This window comes from Petromyzon marinus, chromosome 49 (genome assembly GCF_048934315.1).
Source record: "Petromyzon marinus isolate PM22_M1 ecotype Great Lakes invasive population chromosome 49, UKy_Petmar_22M1.pri1.0, whole genome shotgun sequence".
Taxonomy (NCBI): domain Eukaryota; kingdom Metazoa; phylum Chordata; class Hyperoartia; order Petromyzontiformes; family Petromyzontidae; genus Petromyzon; species Petromyzon marinus.
The window spans coordinates 644089-662988 of record NC_133715.1 but is presented as its reverse complement, the minus strand read 5'-3'; the positions used below and the strand labels follow the sequence as shown (position 1 = coordinate 662988).

Below are 18900 nucleotides of genomic sequence, written 5' to 3'. Positions count from 1 at the left end.
AGGTACTTTTTTGGTTAATGCAGACTTGATTCCCTGTTTGTATGTTCACCACAAGTACTGTGTGGTTAATGCAGACTTCCTTGTTTGTATGTTCACCACAAGTACTGTGTGTGGTTAATGCAGACTTGATTCCTTGTTTGTATGTTCACTACAAGTACTGTGTGTGGTTAGTGCAGACTTGATTCCTTGTTTGTATGTTCACCACAGGTACTTTTTGTGGTTAATGCAGACTTGATTCCTTGTTTGTATGTTCACCACAAGTTTGTGTGTGGTTAATGCAGACTTGATTCCTTGTTTGTATGTTCACCACAGGTACTTTTTGTGGTTAATGCAGACTTGATTCCTTGTTTGTATGTTCACCAAAGGTACTTTTTTGGTTAATGCAGACTTGATTCCCTGTTTGTATGTTCACCACAAGTACTGTGTGTGGTTAATGCAGACTTGATTCCTTGTTTGTATGTTCACCACAAGTACTGTGTGTGGTTAATGCAGACTTGATTCCTTGTTTGTATGTTCACCACCATCACCACGTGCGGTTAATGCAGACTTGATTCCTTGTTTGCATCTTCACCACAAGTACTGTGTGTGGTTAATGCAGACTTTATTCCTTGTTTGTATGTTCACCACAAGTACTGTGTGTGGTTAATGCAAACTTGATTCCTTGTTTGTTTGTTCACCACAAGTACTGTGTATGGTTAATGCAGACTTGATTCCTTGTTTGTATGTTCACCACAAGCACGACGTGCGGTTAATGCAGACTTGATTCCTTGTTTGCATCTTCACCACAAGTACTGTGTGTGGTTAATGCAAACTTGATTCCTTGTTTCTATGTCCACCACAAGTATTGTGTGTGGTTAATAAGTCTTGATTCCTTGTTTGTATGTTCACCGCAAGCACCACGTGCGGTTAATGCAGACTTGATTCCTTGTTTGCATCTTCACCACAAGTACTGTGTGTTGTTAATGCAGACTTGATTCCTTGTTTGTATGTTCACCACAAGCACCACGTGCGGTTAATGCAGACTTGATTCCTTGTTTCCATCTTCACCACAAGTACTGTGTGTGGTTAATGCAGACTTGATTCCTTCTTTGTATGTTCACCACAAGTACTGTGTGTGGTTAATGCAAACTTGATTCCTTGTTTGCATCTTCACCACAAGTACTGTGTGTGGTTAATGCAAACTTGATTCCTTGTTTCTATGTCCACCACAAGCACCACGTGCGGTTAATGCAGACTTGATTCCTTGTTTGCATCTTCACCACAAGTACTGTGTGTGGTTAATGCAAACTTGATTCCTTGTTTCTATGTCCACCACAAGTATTGTGTGTGGTTAATAAGACTTGATTCCTTGTTTGTATGTTCACCACAAGTACTGTGTGTGGTTAATGCCGACTTGATTCCTTGTTTGTATGTTCACCACAAGTACTGTGTGTGGTTAATGCAGACTTGATTCCTTGTTTGCATCTTCACCACAAATACTGTGTGTGGTTAATGCAGACTTGATTCCTTGTTTGCATCTTCACCACAAGTACTGTGTGTGGTTAATGCAGACTTGATTCCTTGTTTGTATGTTCACCACAAGTTTGTGTGTGGTTAATGCAGACTTGATTCCTTGTTTGCATCTTCACCACAAGTACTGTGTGTGGTTAATGCAGACTTGATTCCTTGTTTGTATGTTCACCACAAGTTTGTGTGTGGTTAATGCAGACTTGATTCCTTGTTTGTATGTTCACCACAAGTACTGTGTGTGGTTAATGCAAACTTGATTCCTTGTTTGTTTGTTCACCACAAGTACTGTGTGTGGTTAATGCAGACTTGATTCCTTGTTTGCATCTTCACCACAAGTACTGTGTGTGGTTAATGCAAAGTTGATTCCTTGTTTGTATGTTCACCACAAGTACTGTGTGTGGTTAATGCAGACTTGATTCCTTGTTTGCATCTTCACCACAAGTACTGTGTGCGGTTAATGCAGACTTGATTCCTTGTTTGCATCTTCATCACAAGTACTGTGTGTGGTTAATGCAGACTTGATTCATTGTTTGTATGTTCACCACAGGTACTGTGTGTGGTTAATGCAGACTTGATTCCTTGTTTGTATGTTCACTACAAGTACTGTGTGTGGTTAGTGCCGACTTGATTCCTTGTTTGTATGTTCAACACAAGTTTGTGTGTGGTTAATGCAGACTTGATTCCTTGTTTGTATGTTCACCACAAGTACTGTGTGTGGTTAATGCAGACTTGATTCCTTGTTTGTATGTTCACCACCATCACCACGTGCGGTTAATACAGACTTGATTCCTTGTTTGCATCTTCACCACAAGTACTGTGTGTGGTTAATGCAGACTTTATTCCTTGTTTGTATGTTCACCACAAGTACTGTGTGTGGTTAATGCAAACTTGATTCCTTGTTTGTTTGTTCACCACAAGTACTGTGTGTGGTTAATGCAGACTTGATTCCTTGTTTGCATCTTCACCACAAGTACTGTGTGTGGTTAATGCAGACTTGATTCCTTGTTTGTATGTTCACTACAAGTACTGTGTGTGGTTAGTGCCGACTTGATTCCTTGTTTATATGTTCAACACAAGTTTGTGTGTGGTTAATGCAGACTTGATTCCTTGTTTGTATGTTCACCACAGGTACTTTTTGTGGTTAATGCAGACTTGATTCCTTGTTTGTATGTTCACCAAAGGTACTTTTTTGGTTAATGCAGACTTGATTCCCTGTTTGTATGTTCACCACAAGTACTGTGTGGTTAATGCAGACTTCCTTGTTTGTATGTTCACCACAAGTACTGTGTGTGGTTAATGCAGACTTGATTCCTTGTTTGTATGTTCACTACAAGTACTGTGTGTGGTTAGTGCCGACTTGATTCCTTGTTTGTATGTTCACCACAAGTTTGTGTGTGGTTAATGCAGACTTGATTCCTTGTTTGTATGTTCACCAAAGGTACTTTTTTGGTTAATGCAGACTTGATTCCCTGTTTGTATGTTCACCACAAGTACTGTGTGTGGTTAATGCAGACTTGATTCCTTGTTTGTATGTTCACCACAAGTACTGTGTGTGGTTAATGCAGACTTGATTCCTTGTTTGTATGTTCACCACCATCACCACGTGCGGTTAATGCAGACTTGATTCCTTGTTTGCATCTTCACCACAAGTACTGTGTGTGGTTAATGCAGACTTTATTCCTTGTTTGTATGTTCACCACAAGTACTGTGTGTGGTTAATGCAAACATGATTCCTTGTTTGTTTGTTCACCACAAGTACTGTGTATGGTTAATGCACACTTGATTCCTTGTTTGTATGTTCACCACAAGCACGACGTGCGGTTAATGCAGACTTGATTCCTTGTTTGCATCTTCACCACAAGTACTGTGTGTTGTTAATGCAGACTTGATTCCTTGTTTGTATGTTCACCACAAGCACCACGTGCGGTTAATGCAGACTTGATTCCTTGTTTGCATCTTCACCACAAGTACTGTGTGTGGTTAATGCAGACTTGATTCCTTCTTTGTATGTTCACCACAAGTACTGTGTGTGGTTAATGCAAACTTGATTCCTTGTTTGCATCTTCACCACAAGTACTGTGTGTGGTTAATGCAAACTTGATTCCTTGTTTCTATGTCCACCACAAGCACCACGTGCGGTTAATGCAGACTTGATTCCTTGTTTGCATCTTCAACACAAGTACTGTGTGTGGTTAATGCAAACTTGATTCCTTGTTTCTATGTCCACCACAAGTATTGTGTGTGGTTAATAAGACTTGATTCCTTGTTTGTATGTTCACCACAAGTACTGTGTGTGGTTAATGCAGACTTGATTCCTTGTTTGTATGTTCACCACAAGTTTGTGTGTGGTTAATGCAGACTTGATTCCTTGTTTGTTTGTTCACCACAAGTACTGTGTGTGGTTAATGCAAACTTGATTCCTTGTTTGTTTGTTCACCACAAGTACTGTGTGTGGTTAATGCAGACTTGATTCCTTGTTTGCATCTTCACCACAAATACTGTGTGTGGTTAATGCAGACTTGATTCCTTGTTTGCATCTTCACCACAAGTACTGTGTGGTTAATGCAGACTTCCTTGTTTGTATGTTCACCACAAGTACTGTGTGTGGTTAATGCAGACTTGATTCCTTGTTTGTATGTTCACTACAAGTACTGTGTGTGGTTAGTGCCGACTTGATTCCTTGTTTGTATGTTCACCACAAGTTTGTGTGTGGTTAATGCAGACTTGATTCCTTGTTTGTATGTTCACCACAGGTACTTTTTGTGGTTAATGCAGACTTGATTCCTTGTTTGTATGTTCACCAAAGGTACTTTTTTGGTTAATGCAGACTTGATTCCCTGTTTGTATGTTCACCACAAGTACTGTGTGTGGTTAATGCAGACTTGATTCCTTGTTTGTATGTTCACCACAAGTACTGTGTGTGGTTAATGCAGACTTGATTCCTTGTTTGTATGTTCACCACCATCACCACGTGCGGTTAATGCAGACTTGATTCCTTGTTTGCATCTTCACCACAAGTACTGTGTGTGGTTAATGCAGACTTTATTCCTTGTTTGTATGTTAACCACAAGTACTGTGTGTGGTTAATGCAAACTTGATTCCTTGTTTGTTTGTTCACCACAAGTACTGTGTATGGTTAATGCACACTTGATTCCTTGTTTGTATGTTCACCACAAGCACGACGTGCGGTTAATGCAGACTTGATTCCTTGTTTGCATCTTCACCACAAGTACTGTGTGTGGTTAATGCAAACTTGATTCCTTGTTTCTATGTCCACCACAAGTATTGTGTGTGGTTAATAAGACTTGATTCCTTGTTTGTATGTTCACCACAAGCACCACGTGCGGTTAATGCAGACTTGATTCCTTGTTTGCATCTTCACCACAAGTACTGTGTGTTGTTAATGCAGACTTGATTCCTTGTTTGTATGTTCACCACAAGTACTGTGTGTGGTTAATGCAGACTTGATTCCTTGTTTGTATGTTCACTACAAGTACTGTGTGTGGTTAGTGCCGACTTGATTCCTTGTTTGCATCTTCACCACAAGTACTGTGTGTGGTTAATGCAGACTTTATTCCTTGTTTGTATGTTCACCACAAGCACCACGTGCGGTTAATGCAGACTTGATTCCTTGTTTGCATCTTCACCACAAGTATTGTGTGTGGTTAATGCAGACTTGATTCCTTCTTTGTATGTTCACCACAAGTACTGTGTGTGGTTAATGCAAACTTGATTCCTTGTTTGCATCTTCACCACAAGTACTGTGTGTGGTTAATGCAAACTTGATTCCTTGTTTCTATGTCCACCACAAGCACCACGTGCGGTTAATGCAGACTTGATTCCTTGTTTGCATCTTCAACACAAGTACTGTGTGTGGTTAATGCAAACTTGATTCCTTGTTTCTATGTCCACCACAAGTATTGTGTGTGGTTAATAAGACTTGATTCCTTGTTTGTATGTTCACCACAAGTACTGTGTGTGGTTAATGCCGACTTGATTCCTTGTTTGTATGTTCACCACAAGTACTGTGTGTGGTTAATGCAGACTTGATTCCTTGTTTGCATCTTCACCACAAATACTGTGTGTGGTTAATGCAGACTTGATTCCTTGTTTGCATCTTCACCACAAGTACTGTGTGTGGTTAATGCAGACTTGATTCCTTGTTTGTATGTTCACCACAAGTTTGTGTGTGGTTAATGCAGACTTGATTCCTTGTTTGTATGTTCACCACAAGTACTGTGTGTGGTTAATGCAAACTTGATTCCTTGTTTGTTTGTTCACCACAAGTACTGTGTGTGGTTAATGCAGACTTGATTCCTTGTTTGCATCTTCACCACAAGTACTGTGTGTGGTTAATGCAGACTTGATTCCTTGTTTGTATGTTCACTACAAGTACTGTGTGTGGTTAGTGCCGACTTGATTCCTTGTTTGTATGTTCAACACAAGTTTGTGTGTGGTTAATGCAGACTTGATTCCTTGTTTGTATGTTCACCACAGGTACTTTTTGTGGTTAATGCAGACTTGATTCCTTGTTTGTATGTTCACCAAAGGTACTTTTTTGGTTAATGCAGACTTGATTCCCTGTTTGTATGTTCACCACAAGTACTGTGTGGTTAATGCAGACTTCCTTGTTTGTATGTTCACCACAAGTACTGTGTGTGGTTAATGCAGACTTGATTCCTTGTTTGTATGTTCGCTACAAGTACTGTGTGTGGTTAGTGCCGACTTGATTCCTTGTTTGTATGTTCACCACAGGTACTTTTTGTGGTTAATGCAGACTTGATTCCTTGTTTGTATGTTCACCACAGGTACTTTTTGTGGTTAATGCAGACTTGATTCCTTGTTTGTATGTTCACCAAAGGTACTTTTTTGGTTAATGCAGACTTGATTCCCTGTTTGTATGTTCACCACAAGTACTGTGTGTGGTTAATGCAGACTTGATTCCTTGTTTGTATGTTCACCACAAGTACTGTGTGTGGTTAATGCAGACTTGATTCCTTGTTTGTATGTTCACCACCATCACCACGTGCGGTTAATGCAGACTTGATTCCTTGTTTGCATCTTCACCACAAGTACTGTGTGTGGTTAATGCAGACTTTATTCCTTGTTTGTATGTTCACCACAAGTACTGTGTGTGGTTAATGCAAACTTGATTCCTTGTTTCTATGTCCACCACAAGTATTGTGTGTGGTTAATAAGACTTGATTCCTTGTTTGTATGTTCACCACAAGCACCACGTGCGGTTAATGCAGACTTGATTCCTTGTTTGCATCTTCACCACAAGTACTGTGTGTTGTTAATGCAGACTTGATTCCTTGTTTGTATGTTCACCACAAGTACTGTGTGTGGTTAATGCAGACTTGATTCCTTGTTTGTATGTTCACTACAAGTACTGTGTGTGGTTAGTGCCGACTTGATTCCTTGTTTGTATGTTCACCACAAGTTTGTGTGTGGTTAATGCAGACTTGATTCCTTGTTTGTATGTTCACCACAGGTACTTTTTGTGGTTAATGCAGACTTGATTCCTTGTTTGTATGTTCACCAAAGGTACTTTTTTGGTTAATGCAGACTTGATTCCCTGTTTGTATGTTCACCACAAGTACTGTGTGTGGTTAATGCAGACTTGATTCCTTGTTTGTATGTTCACCACAAGTACTGTGTGTGGTTAATGCAGACTTGATTCCTTGTTTGTATGTTCACCACCATCACCACGTGCGGTTAATGCATACTTGATTCCTTGTTTGCATCTTCACCACAAGTACTGTGTGTGGTTAATGCAGACTTTATTCCTTGTTTGTATGTTCACCACAAGTACTGTGTGTGGTTAATGCAAACTTGATTCCTTGTTTGTTTGTTCACCACAAGTACTGTGTATGGTTAATGCAGACTTGATTCCTTGTTTGTATGTTCACCACAAGCACGACATGCGGTTAATGCAGACTTGATTCCTTGTTTGCATCTTCACCACAAGTACTGTGTGTGGTTAATGCAAACTTGATTCCTTGTTTCTGTCCACCACAAGTATTGTGTGTGGTTAATAAGACTTGATTCCTTGTTTGTATGTTCACCACAAGCACCACGTGCGGTTAATGCAGACTTGATTCCTTGTTTGCATCTTCACCACAAGTACTGTGTGTTGTTAATGCAGACTTGATTCCTTGTTTGTATGTTCACCACAAGCACCACGTGCGGTTAATGCAGACTTGATTCCTTGTTTGCATCTTCACCACAAGTACTGTGTGTGGTTAATGCAGACTTGATTCCTTCTTTGTATGTTCACCACAAGTACTGTGTGTGGTTAATGCAAACTTGATTCCTTGTTTGCATCTTCACCACAAGTACTGTGTGTGGTTAATGCAAACTTGATTCCTTGTTTCTATGTCCACCACAAGCACCACGTGCGGTTAATGCAGACTTGATTCCTTGTTTGCATCTTCACCACAAGTACTGTGTGTGGTTAATGCAAACTTGATTCCTTGTTTCTATGTCCACCACAAGTATTGTGTGTGGTTAATAAGACTTGATTCCTTGTTTGTATGTTCACCACAAGTACTGTGTGTGGTTAATGCCGACTTGATTCCTTGTCTGTATGTTCACCACAAGTACTGTGTGTGGTTAATGCAGACTTGATTCCTTGTTTGCATCTTCACCACAAATACTGTGTGTGGTTAATGCAGACTTGATTCCTTGTTTGCATCTTCACCACAAGTACTGTGTGTGGTTAATGCAGACTTGATTCCTTGTTTGTATGTTCACCACAAGTTTGTGTGTGGTTAATGCAGACTTGATTCCTTGTTTGTATGTTCACCACAAGTACTGTGTGTGGTTAATGGAAACTTGATTCCTTGTTTGTTTGTTCACCACAAGTACTGTGTGTGGTTAATGCAGACTTGATTCCTTGTTTGCATCTTCACCACAAGTACTGTGTGTGGTTAATGCAGACTTGATTCCTTGTTTGTATGTTCACTACAAGTACTGTGTGTGGTTAGTGCCGACTTGATTCCTTGTTTGTATGTTCAACACAAGTTTGTGTGTGGTTAATGCAGACTTGATTCCTTGTTTGTATGTTCACCACAGGTACTTTTTGTGGTTAATGCAGACTTGATTCCTTGTTTGTATGTTCACCAAAGGTACTTTTTTGGTTAATGCAGACTTGATTCCCTGTTTGTATGTTCACCACAAGTACTGTGTGGTTAATGCAGACTTCCTTGTTTGTATGTTCACCACAAGTACTGTGTGTGGTTAATGCAGACTTGATTCCTTGTTTCTATGTCCACCACAAGCACCACGTGCGGTTAATGCAGACTTGATTCCTTGTTTGCATCTTCACCACAAGTACTGTGTGTGGTTAATGCAAACTTGATTCCTTGTTTCTATGTCCACCACAAGTATTGTGTGTGGTTAATAAGACTTGATTCCTTGTTTGTATGTTCACCACAAGTACTGTGTGTGGTTAATGCAGACTTGATTCCTTGTTTGCATCTTCACCACAAATACTGTGTGTGGTTAATGCAGACTTGATTCCTTGTTTGTATGTTCACCGCAAGTACTGTGTGTGGTTAATGCAGACTTGATTCCTTGTTTGTATGTTCACCACAAGCACGACGTGCGGTTAATGCAGACTTGATTCCTTGTTTGCATCTTCACCACAAGTACTGTGTGTGGTTAATGCAAACTTGATTCCTTGTTTCTATGTCCACCACAAGTATTGTGTGTGGTTAATAAGACTTGATTCCTTGTTTGTATGTTCACCACAAGCACCACGTGCGGTTAATGCAGACTTGATTCCTTGTTTGCATCTTCACCACAAGTACTGTGTGTTGTTAATGCAGACTTGATTCCTTGTTTGTATGTTCACCACAAGCACCACGTGCGGTTAATGCAGACCTGATTCCTTGTTTGCATCTTCACCACAAGTACTGTGTGTTGTTATTGCAGACTTGATTCCTTGTTGGATGTTCACCACAAGTTCTGTGATTAATGCACAGTTGATTCTTTGTTTGTATGTTCACCACAAGTACTGTGTGTGGTTAATGCAGAGTTGATACCTTGTTTGTATGTTCACCACAAGTACTGTGTGTGGTTAATGCAGACTTGATTCCTTGTTTGTATGTTCACCACAAGTACTGTGTGTGGTTAATGCAGACTTGATTCCTTGTTTGTATGTTCACCACAAGCACCACGTGCGGTTAATGCAGACCTGATTCCTTGTTTGCATCTTCACCACAAGTACTGTGTGTTGTTATTGCAGACTTGATTCCTTGTTGGATGTTCACCACAAGTTCTGTGATTAATGCACAGTTGATTCCTTGTTTGTATGTTCACCACAAGTACTGTGTGTGGTTAATGCAGAGTTGATTCCTTGTTTGTATGTTCACCACAAGTACTGTGTGTGGTTAATGCAGACTTGATTCCTTGTTTGTGTGTTCACCACTAGTACTGTGTGGTTAATGCAGACTTGATTCCTTGTTTGTATTTTCACCACAATTACCGTGTGTGGTTAATGCAGACTTGATTCCTTGTTTGAATGTTCACCACAAGTACTGTGTGTGGTTAATGCAGACTTGATTCCTTGTTTGCATGTTCACCACAAGTACTGTGTGTGGTTAATGCAAACTTGATTCCTTGTTTCTATGTCCACCACAAGTACTGTGTGTGGTTAATGCCGACTTCATTCCTTGTTTGTATGTTCACCACAAGCACCACGTGCGGTTAATGCAGACTTGATTCCTTGTTTGCATCTTCACCACAAGTACTGTGTGTGGTTAATGCAGACTTGATTCCTTGTTTGTATGTTCACCACAAGCACCACGTGCGGTTAATGCAGACCTGATTCCTTGTTTGCATCTTCACCACAAGTACTGTGTGTTGTTAATGCAGACTTGATTCCTTGTTTGTATGTTCACCACAAGTTCTGTGATTAATGCAGAGTTGATTCCTTGTTTGTACGTTCACCACAAGCACCACGTGCGGTTACTGCAGACTTGATTCCTTGTTTGCATCTTCACCACAAGTACTGTGTGTGGTTAATGCAGAGTTGATTCCTTGTTTGCATCTTCACCACAAGTACTGTGTGTGGTTAATGCAGACTTGCTTCCTTGTTTGTATGTTCACCACAAGCACCACGTGCGGTTAATGCAGACCTGATTCCTTGTTTGCATCTTCACCACAAGTACTGTGTGTTGTTAATGCAGACTTGATTCCTTGTTTGTATGTTCACCACAAGTTCTGTGATTAATGCAGACTTGATTCCTTGTTTGTATGTTCACCACAAGTACTGTGTGTGGTTAATGCAGAGTTGATTCCTTGTTTGTATGTTCACCACAAGCACCACGTGCGGTAATGCAGACTTGATTCCTTGTTTGCATCTTCACCACAAGTACTGTGTGTGGTTAATGCAGACTTGATTCCTTGTTTGCATCTTCACCACAAGTACTGTGTGTGGTTAATGCAGAGTTGATTCCTTGTTTGTATGTTCACCACAAGTACTGTGTGGTTAATGCAGACTTGATTCCTTGTTTGTATGTTCACCACAAGTACTGTGTGTGGTTAATGCAGACTTGATTCCTTGTTTGCATCTTCACCACAACTACTGTGTGTGGTTAATGCCGACTTGATTCCTTGTTTGTATGTTCACCACAAGTACTGTGTGGTTAATGCAGTCTTGATTCCTTGTTTGCATCTTCACCACAAGTACTGTGTGGTTAATGCAGACTTGATTCCTTGTTTGTATGTTCACCACAAGTACTGTGTGTGGTTAATGCCGACTTGATTCCTTGTTTATTTGTTCACCACAAGTACTGTGTGTGGTTAATGCCGACTTGATTCCTTGTTTGTATGTTCACCACAAGTACTGTGTGTGGTTAATGCAGACTTGGTTCCTTGTTTGTATGTTCACCACAAGTACTGTGTGTGGTTAATGCAAAGTTGATTCCTTGTTTGTATGTTCACCACAAGTACTGTGTGTGGTTAATACAGAGTTGATTCCTTGTTTGTATGTTCACCACAAGCACCACGTGCGGTTAATGCAGAATTGATTCCTTGTTTGCATCTTCACCACAATTACCGTGTGTGGTTAATGCAGAGTTGATTCCTTGTTTGTATGTTCACCACAAGTACTGTGTGTGGTTAATGCAGACTTGATTCCTTGTTTGTGTGTTCACCACAAGTACTGTGTGGTTAATGCAGACTTGATTCCTTGTTTGTATTTTCACCACAATTACCGTGTGTGGTTAATGCAGAGTTGATTCCTTGTTTGCATGTTCACCACAAGTACTGTGTGTGGTTAATGCAAACTTGATTCCTTGTTTCTATGTCCACCACAAGTACTGTGTGTGGTTAATGCCGACTTGATTCCTTGTTTGTGTGTTCACCACAAGTACTGTGTGGTTAATGCAGACTTGATTCCTTGTTTGTATTTTCACCACAATTACCGTGTGGTTAATGCAAACTTGATTCCTTGTTTCTACGTCCACCACAAGTACTGTGTGTGGTTAATGCAGACTTGATTCCTTGTTTGCATCTTCACCACAAGTACTGTGTGTGGTTAATGCAGACTTGATTCCTTGTTTATATGTTCACAAGTTTGTGTGTGGTTAATGCAGACTTGATTCCTTGTTTGTATGTTCACCACAGGTACTTTTTGTGGTTAATGCAGACTTGATTCCTTGTTTGTATGTTCACCACAAGTACTGTGTGTGGTTAATGCAGACTTGATTCCTTGTTTGTATGTTCACCACAAGCACCACGTGCGGTTAATGCAGACTTGATTCCTTGTTTGCATCTTCACCACAAGTACTGTGTGTGGTTAATGCAGACTTGCTTCCTTGTTTGTATGTTTACCACAAGTACTGTGTGTGGTTAGTGCAGACCTGATTCCTTGTTTGCATCTTCACCACAAGTACTGTGTGTTGTTAATGCAGACTTGATTCCTTGTTTGTATGTTCACCACAAGTTCTGTGATTAATGCAGAGTTGATTCCTTGTTTGTATGTTCACCACAAGCACCACGTGCGGTTAATGCAGACTTGATTCCTTGTTTGCATCTTCACCACAATTACCGTGTGTGGTTAATGCAGACTTGATTCCTTGTTTGTATGTTCACCACAATTACCGTGTGTCGTTAATGCAGAGTTGATTCCTCGTTTGTATGTTCACCACAATTACCGTGTGTGGTTAATGCAGAGTTGATTCCTTGTTTGTATGTTCACCACAAGTACTGTGTGTGGTTAATGCCGACTTGATTCCTTGTTTGTATGTTCACCACAATTACCGTGTGTGGTTAATGCAGACTTGATTCCTTGTTTGCATGTTCACCACAAGTACTGTGTGGTTAATGCAGAGTTGATTCCTAGTTTGTATGTTCACCACAAGTACTGTGTGGTTAATGCAGAGTTGATTCCTAGTTTGTATGTTCACCACAAGTACTGTGTGTGGTTAATGCAGACTTGATTCTTTGTTTATTTGTTCACCACAAGTATTGTGTGTGGTTAATGCCGACTTGATTCCTTGTTTGTATGTTCACCACAAATACTGTGTATGGTTAATGCAGACTTGGTTCCTTGTTTGTATGTTCACCACAAGTACTGTGCGTGGTTAATGCAGACTTGATTCCTTGTTTGTATGTTCACCACAAGTACTGTGTGTGGTTAATGCCGACTTGATTCCTTGTTTGTATGTTCACCACAAGTACTGTGTGTGGTTAATGCAAAGTTGATTCCTTGTTTGTATGTTCACCACAAGTACTGTGTGTGGTTAATACAGAGTTGATTCCTTGTTTGTATGTTCACCACAAGCACCACGTGCGGTTAATGCAGAATTGATTCCTTGTTTGCATCTTCACCACAAGTACTGTGTGTGGTTAATGCAGACTTGCTTCCTTGTTTGTATGTTCACCACAAGTACTGTGTGTGGTTAATGCAGACTTGATTCCTTGTTTGTATGTTCACCACAAGTACTTTTTTGGTTAATGCAGACTTGATTCCCTGTTTGTATGTTCACCACAAGTACTGTGTGTGGTTAATGCAGACTTGATCCCTTGTTTGTATGTTCACCACAAGCACCACGTGCGGTTAATGCAGACTTGATTCCTTGTTTGCATCTTCACCACAAGTACTGTGTGTGGTTAATGCAGATTTGATTCCCTGTTTGTATGTTCACCACAAGTACTGTGTGTGGTTAATGCAAACTTGATTCCTTGTTTGTTTGTTCACCACAAGTACTGTGTGTGGTTAATGCATACTTGATTCCTTGTTTGCATGTTCACCACAAGTACTGTGTGTGGTTAATGCAGACTTGGTTCCTTGCAAAAAGGTTTCTATTTGGTGTTTGAACATCTTAACACCTCCTGCTTTATTGCCAGAAAGCGTAAACGTATTCTTATTTAAAAATTTTAATACACGTCTGTGTCCTCTTTAACTTGGTGATTTAAATAAACACCCTGCCTCTTTCGCAAGTGAGACTTGGGGTGAGTGAGACTGCGTGTGTTGGAAGGTACCAGTGGTGGACACCACCCTGGGGATGCAGAATACCCACCACCTGCCTGGATCGAGGCTCCCAAGTGTATATGAGCACTGCTCTATGTTCGCTTGAGCAGGGACACGCTCTCAGTCTATGAACGTATTGGCGGTACACCGGTGGTGCGTGGTGTAAAAAAGTATATAATTCACAATTATTTATTTTCCCATTATTCGCAAATCTTGTGGGTTGAGCGTCAAAATCAGTTCTCATGATGTTGAAGTAGTGGGAAGACAAATGTCAGTTCATATTTAAATTTCATAACTTTTATGAGGACCGGCATGTTATGCTGCACCGGTGTACCGCCAGTGCGTCAAATATTCTGGACTTTACCCACAAAATCTGATGTTTTAGTTCTGCCTCTGAAGACGTGCGCCCACACAACGAACCGGCAGTTGAGTTTGGAAAGGCCCTGATCAAAGGTACTTGGGTAAAACAAAATATATTTTTAAATAAGTATAAGGTGTACATGCGATTGTTATTTAATTTAAGAAAGATAGAAAAATCTTAAGTATTGAGTCTCTGCGTGCCACTGAAAAACTACCCTTTTCGTTTTTTCAATCACTTTGCCTCCGGGTTACTTAATGGGGCCCATTCTGTGGTAAGTCGGTGGTGGCCATTACGTGTGAAGTGGCCCAGGCTATAGAAATATGGAATTTCCACCGCTGGCTCGGGGTTGCCACCGGATGAGTTGCTCGTGCTCGCCGGAGGGCAGACAGACTTGACAGAGTACATTTTTTTTGTCTTTAACAGATGTCACCATTAAGCCCACGCGACCTTATTTGGATAATTATGTAACCATCTAATGCAATGTAACATATCCAGCCAATTATATATTGGCTTTGGAAGAGAATACATAATTTTTTCCTGGTAAGATTGTTAGACCGTATTTGATTTAATGTCCATTGCATGATAACCGTGCACGTCTAGATGTTTTGCATAGACCACAATATAAATATAACAATAATAATCGAGTTATGTTACCCGTCCTTTAAAAATGCAAGCGAGAACATCGGGATTTATTGCCTCTTGCAAAAGAGACTAGAGGAGGGAACTGTAATATAATTAATTACTTAATATTTCATTTTTTTATTTAGCAGTGATGCCCATAGCTAGTGAATGTATGTTGAACTTCTTGGTTACCGTACGTAGCCAATCGTGCTAATCGGTGGTGTTTAGCATCCAATTTCCAGTTATGAACAATACTACCCTGAAAAAACCGAGTGACTATAGTGGCAATTGAACTCTGGGTTTGTATGTAAACGGAGCTCGGTGCCAAGTGTGTCAGAGGCACCGACGTTTTGTGTTTGTCTGTATGTTGAACTTCTTTCGCACCATACTTAGCTTTGCGTTTTGGTCTTTTACTTTTGCAGTCTTGATCCAGTGCACCAACGAGACCAACGTCAACATCCCGCAGCTGGCCGACACGTTGTTCGAGAGAGCCATGAACAGCAGCTGGATTGTTGTGTTCAAAGCACTCGTCACCACGGATCACCTCATGTGCAATGGAAATGAGGTGAGTGTGGTGTAAACTATAAATGATAAAAAACTGACCTATTTTTTATTTTACGAGGTAAGGACTCGTGAGGTTAAATAGCTCTTTTTCAGAAGCAAATGATAGCTCAACGAAGTGGCTAATTGCGTAGAAATGTATAACAGCCAAATACTCTGAACACGTGTTATTGATTCTAAATGTGGAGGGGAAAAACCGGAGGACTTGGAGAAAAATCCACGTGACCACGGAGAGAGACACGTAAACTCCAAATGTACAGTAGGCGTCAGGGACTGCATCGAACCCACGACTTCCTGTATACTAGGCGAGGTAGTTAACATCTCGCCACTGTGGCACCCGTGACGTAAATATACCGTGTTTACGTCACGACATGTGTTGCACCCCCATGCCCGAGATGGGTTTGAGACTCCCTCCCTCAACGTGGCTGAGCCTCTGAAAGCTTAATACCTCCGTTGCAGAGGTCCGCGATTCAGCCCGACAGCTGCCCTGGTTACAACTGTGGGCACATCAAGCTTCACGTACGCGACATCTGCTTCACAGTGGGTGTCAAAGGTCCCCCCCCCCCCACCCTGATGTCAGTCAGAAGAGAGAAGAGTCGGCCATTGTGTCCCGGTGTCATGGTTCCAAATTGGCAAAATGAAATCTTGCCCCCTAAAATACTTGGCAGTCGTCGCCCCTCACTGACCAATCGATGCTTTGTGGCCCACAGCAACAGCTACCACTGGGGGGGTTGGGGGTGTGGCTTTGTCACATGTTTGAGATGAGATGTGATGCAAGTCGATTATTGCAGGTAAAGGTGCTCCTGAGACGCCCCGGCATTGAGAGTGCTGTGTCCACCACGTCTCATTGTCATAACTATCATTAATGCTGCCGAGCTAATGTATAAAGTATCTAAGCGGCCACTTTTCATTGAAAGCACATTCCCGTGTGTTCAGGGTTGGGTTGTTTAGCCTGGTTACCAGTGACTGGTCCAACACACAATCAAATTATTTGCTTTTTTATTTCCTGTATGCCAGCACTGATGACACTTGTGCGTTTTGATTTGTCTTGGAATGAGCCTTCTACCGAGCATAAGGCTTTTCTGTCTTAGCGCTAGTTGTGTAACGTTTTCATCTCCGTGTCATCCCCTCACACGACGTGATGCACTGATCACTGTGGGGAGTTTGGGCTAATGATGACTGCAGTCTCCCTGCCTAGAGAGCTCTCCTCACGACTGTTTATCTGCCAGTCGCCTTGTGCGTATTAATAGATGGCAGATTGTCTTAGCTCGTGTTCATGGGTGCATCTTATGTTGTGCAGGCTGATCTCTCTCTAAGATGCAGCACCTATTGATAATTTTAATACAAACATGTTTGGAATTAATACACTTAAAATTGTGTAAGGGTTTGTTTGGTACTCTATCTAAAAATTGGTACTGTTCACATGTCAAAATAAGACTATTTGCAAACATTCTGAACAACAACTTTATACTCTTTGGTTCTATTCGGTAAAGTCACGTAGGTAAAAAAAAAAAATCACGACATTTCGGCCACAACACAAGCGGCCTTCATCAGGTGAAAGGGACCAGCCTGTCTCGAAGACTGTGCTGGAGTGAAACAGAGCCAAGCTCAGACTGCGACCTTTAAGCCATGTGAGAGGGATTAAGGTGCCTCGACAAAGGAATTAGCATAAAAAATTAGCATTTGATTGGCGGACTTAGCATGATGAAAGGTGTAGCACGCGGCAGTGCACCTTTAAGCTGTGTGAGAGGGATTAAGGTGCCTTGACAAAGGAATTAGCGTAAAAATTAGCATTTGATTGGCGGACTTAGCATGATGAAAGGTGTAGCACAGTGAGCGGCACCGGCAGTGCACCAGCCTGTGCTGCGAAAGTTTGGGGTACCACTACTTGAAAAAATATACTGTACCAATGAAAATTAGTTTAATGTTTAGTTCGATTTAGAACATCTTTCCAATGGTTGCTTAATTTGAAACCAACTTCTCGGTTGAAATTGTGTCTGTGTTTGTAGATCTGAATTGCTTCATGAACAAATCTCTGATAAAAGCCCGTGGGTTTGCAAAGAACCTTGGTATCGGAGAAAATTATATCGTGATCCCCCACAGCGTTGTAACAGTGATCAGGCACGGCAGAAGAATTTGTTCTGCCGTGTTTCAAATCTGATTTGTGCTCGCGAATTCGGTCAGAGACATGTCGCTTCGTCTCCCCGATATAGCAATCACCGCAGGTACAACTCAATTTGTAAACCCCGGGGTACTGTAAGTCAGGAATGACATCCTTCACGGATGGGATCAGATCACGAATTTTATGTACTGTTTTGAACTGGACCTGGATCTTGTGTTTGTTTAGAATTTTGGAAATCTTTTTAGTAACGCCTGCTATATATGGTAGTGTGATGGTTTGACCGGAGTATCAAGTGGTTGTTTCTGTATGGAGGGAGAAACAGCTTGGCGGATGGTACGGTCAGAGTATCTATTCCTTTTGAGGGCCAGGTGTACATGTTTTAATTCACTGGTCAGGTGGTGTTGGTCCGAAATGCAATGAGCCCTATGGTATAAAGTTTTGATGAGAGAATTATTTTTGGGCTGGGTGGTGGTGGGAATCAGGCTTCAAGTAGGAATCTGTGTGGGTGGGTTTCCTGTAGACAGAATGCCCCAATGAGCCATCAGGTCTCCTCTCAAACAGAACATCCAAGAATGGTAGCTTGCCATTTTTCTCCACTTCCGTGGTGAATTTGATGGCGGGATGTCTGGAATTGATGTGGTGTAGGAAAATGTTCAGAGCTGGAGGCCATGTGGCCAAATGATAAAAGTGCCATCCACATATCTCTTCCACAGGGAAGGTCTGAGGGTGGAAGTCTGGATGGCGTCCGATTCAAATTTCTCCATGAAAACATTGGCTATCACTGGTGACAAGGGGGAACCCATGGGAGTACCCTCATTTTGCTTGTAGAAGGAACCATTCCAAGTGAAGTAAGTGTTGGTGAGGCAGTGCCTGATCAGCGTAGGTACCTCGGGGTTTAGTCCATTTTGTACCAAATTTTCAATTATATCAATGGTATCAGGTACCGGGACCTTGGTGAACAAGGAGACCACATGGAAGCTGACAAGGATATCGTCAGGGGACAGTACAACGTCTTTGACCATAGAAACCAATTGGGCTGAGTTAAGTACTGCTGAGGAGGTCTTGCCAGTGAAAGGTAGCAAGGTATCCGACAGAAAACGTGCTAGCTTATAGGTAGGGGAGTTGATCGTGGATACGATGGATCGTAGTGGAGTGCCTTCTTTATGAATCTTTGGAAGACCATAGAATCTAGGGGGTCTTGCAGCAGAAGGTTTTAGGGAGGGACGTTTAGTTGGTTCAATT

At 41.3% G+C, this 18900-nt stretch overlaps 1 protein-coding gene across 10 annotated transcripts in view; it reads left to right on the top strand.

Moving 5' to 3' along the window:
- Positions 1–18900, top strand: part of LOC116952896 (clathrin coat assembly protein AP180-like) — a 229334-nt gene that overhangs the window by 105070 nt on the left and 105364 nt on the right. For all 10 annotated transcript variants that reach the window (XM_076074560.1, XM_076074558.1, XM_076074566.1 and 7 more), the window contains exon 2: positions 15398–15540. In XM_076074560.1, coding sequence (XP_075930675.1) covers positions 15398–15540 — 143 coding nt within the window. The remainder of the gene's footprint in view (positions 1–15397; positions 15541–18900) is intronic.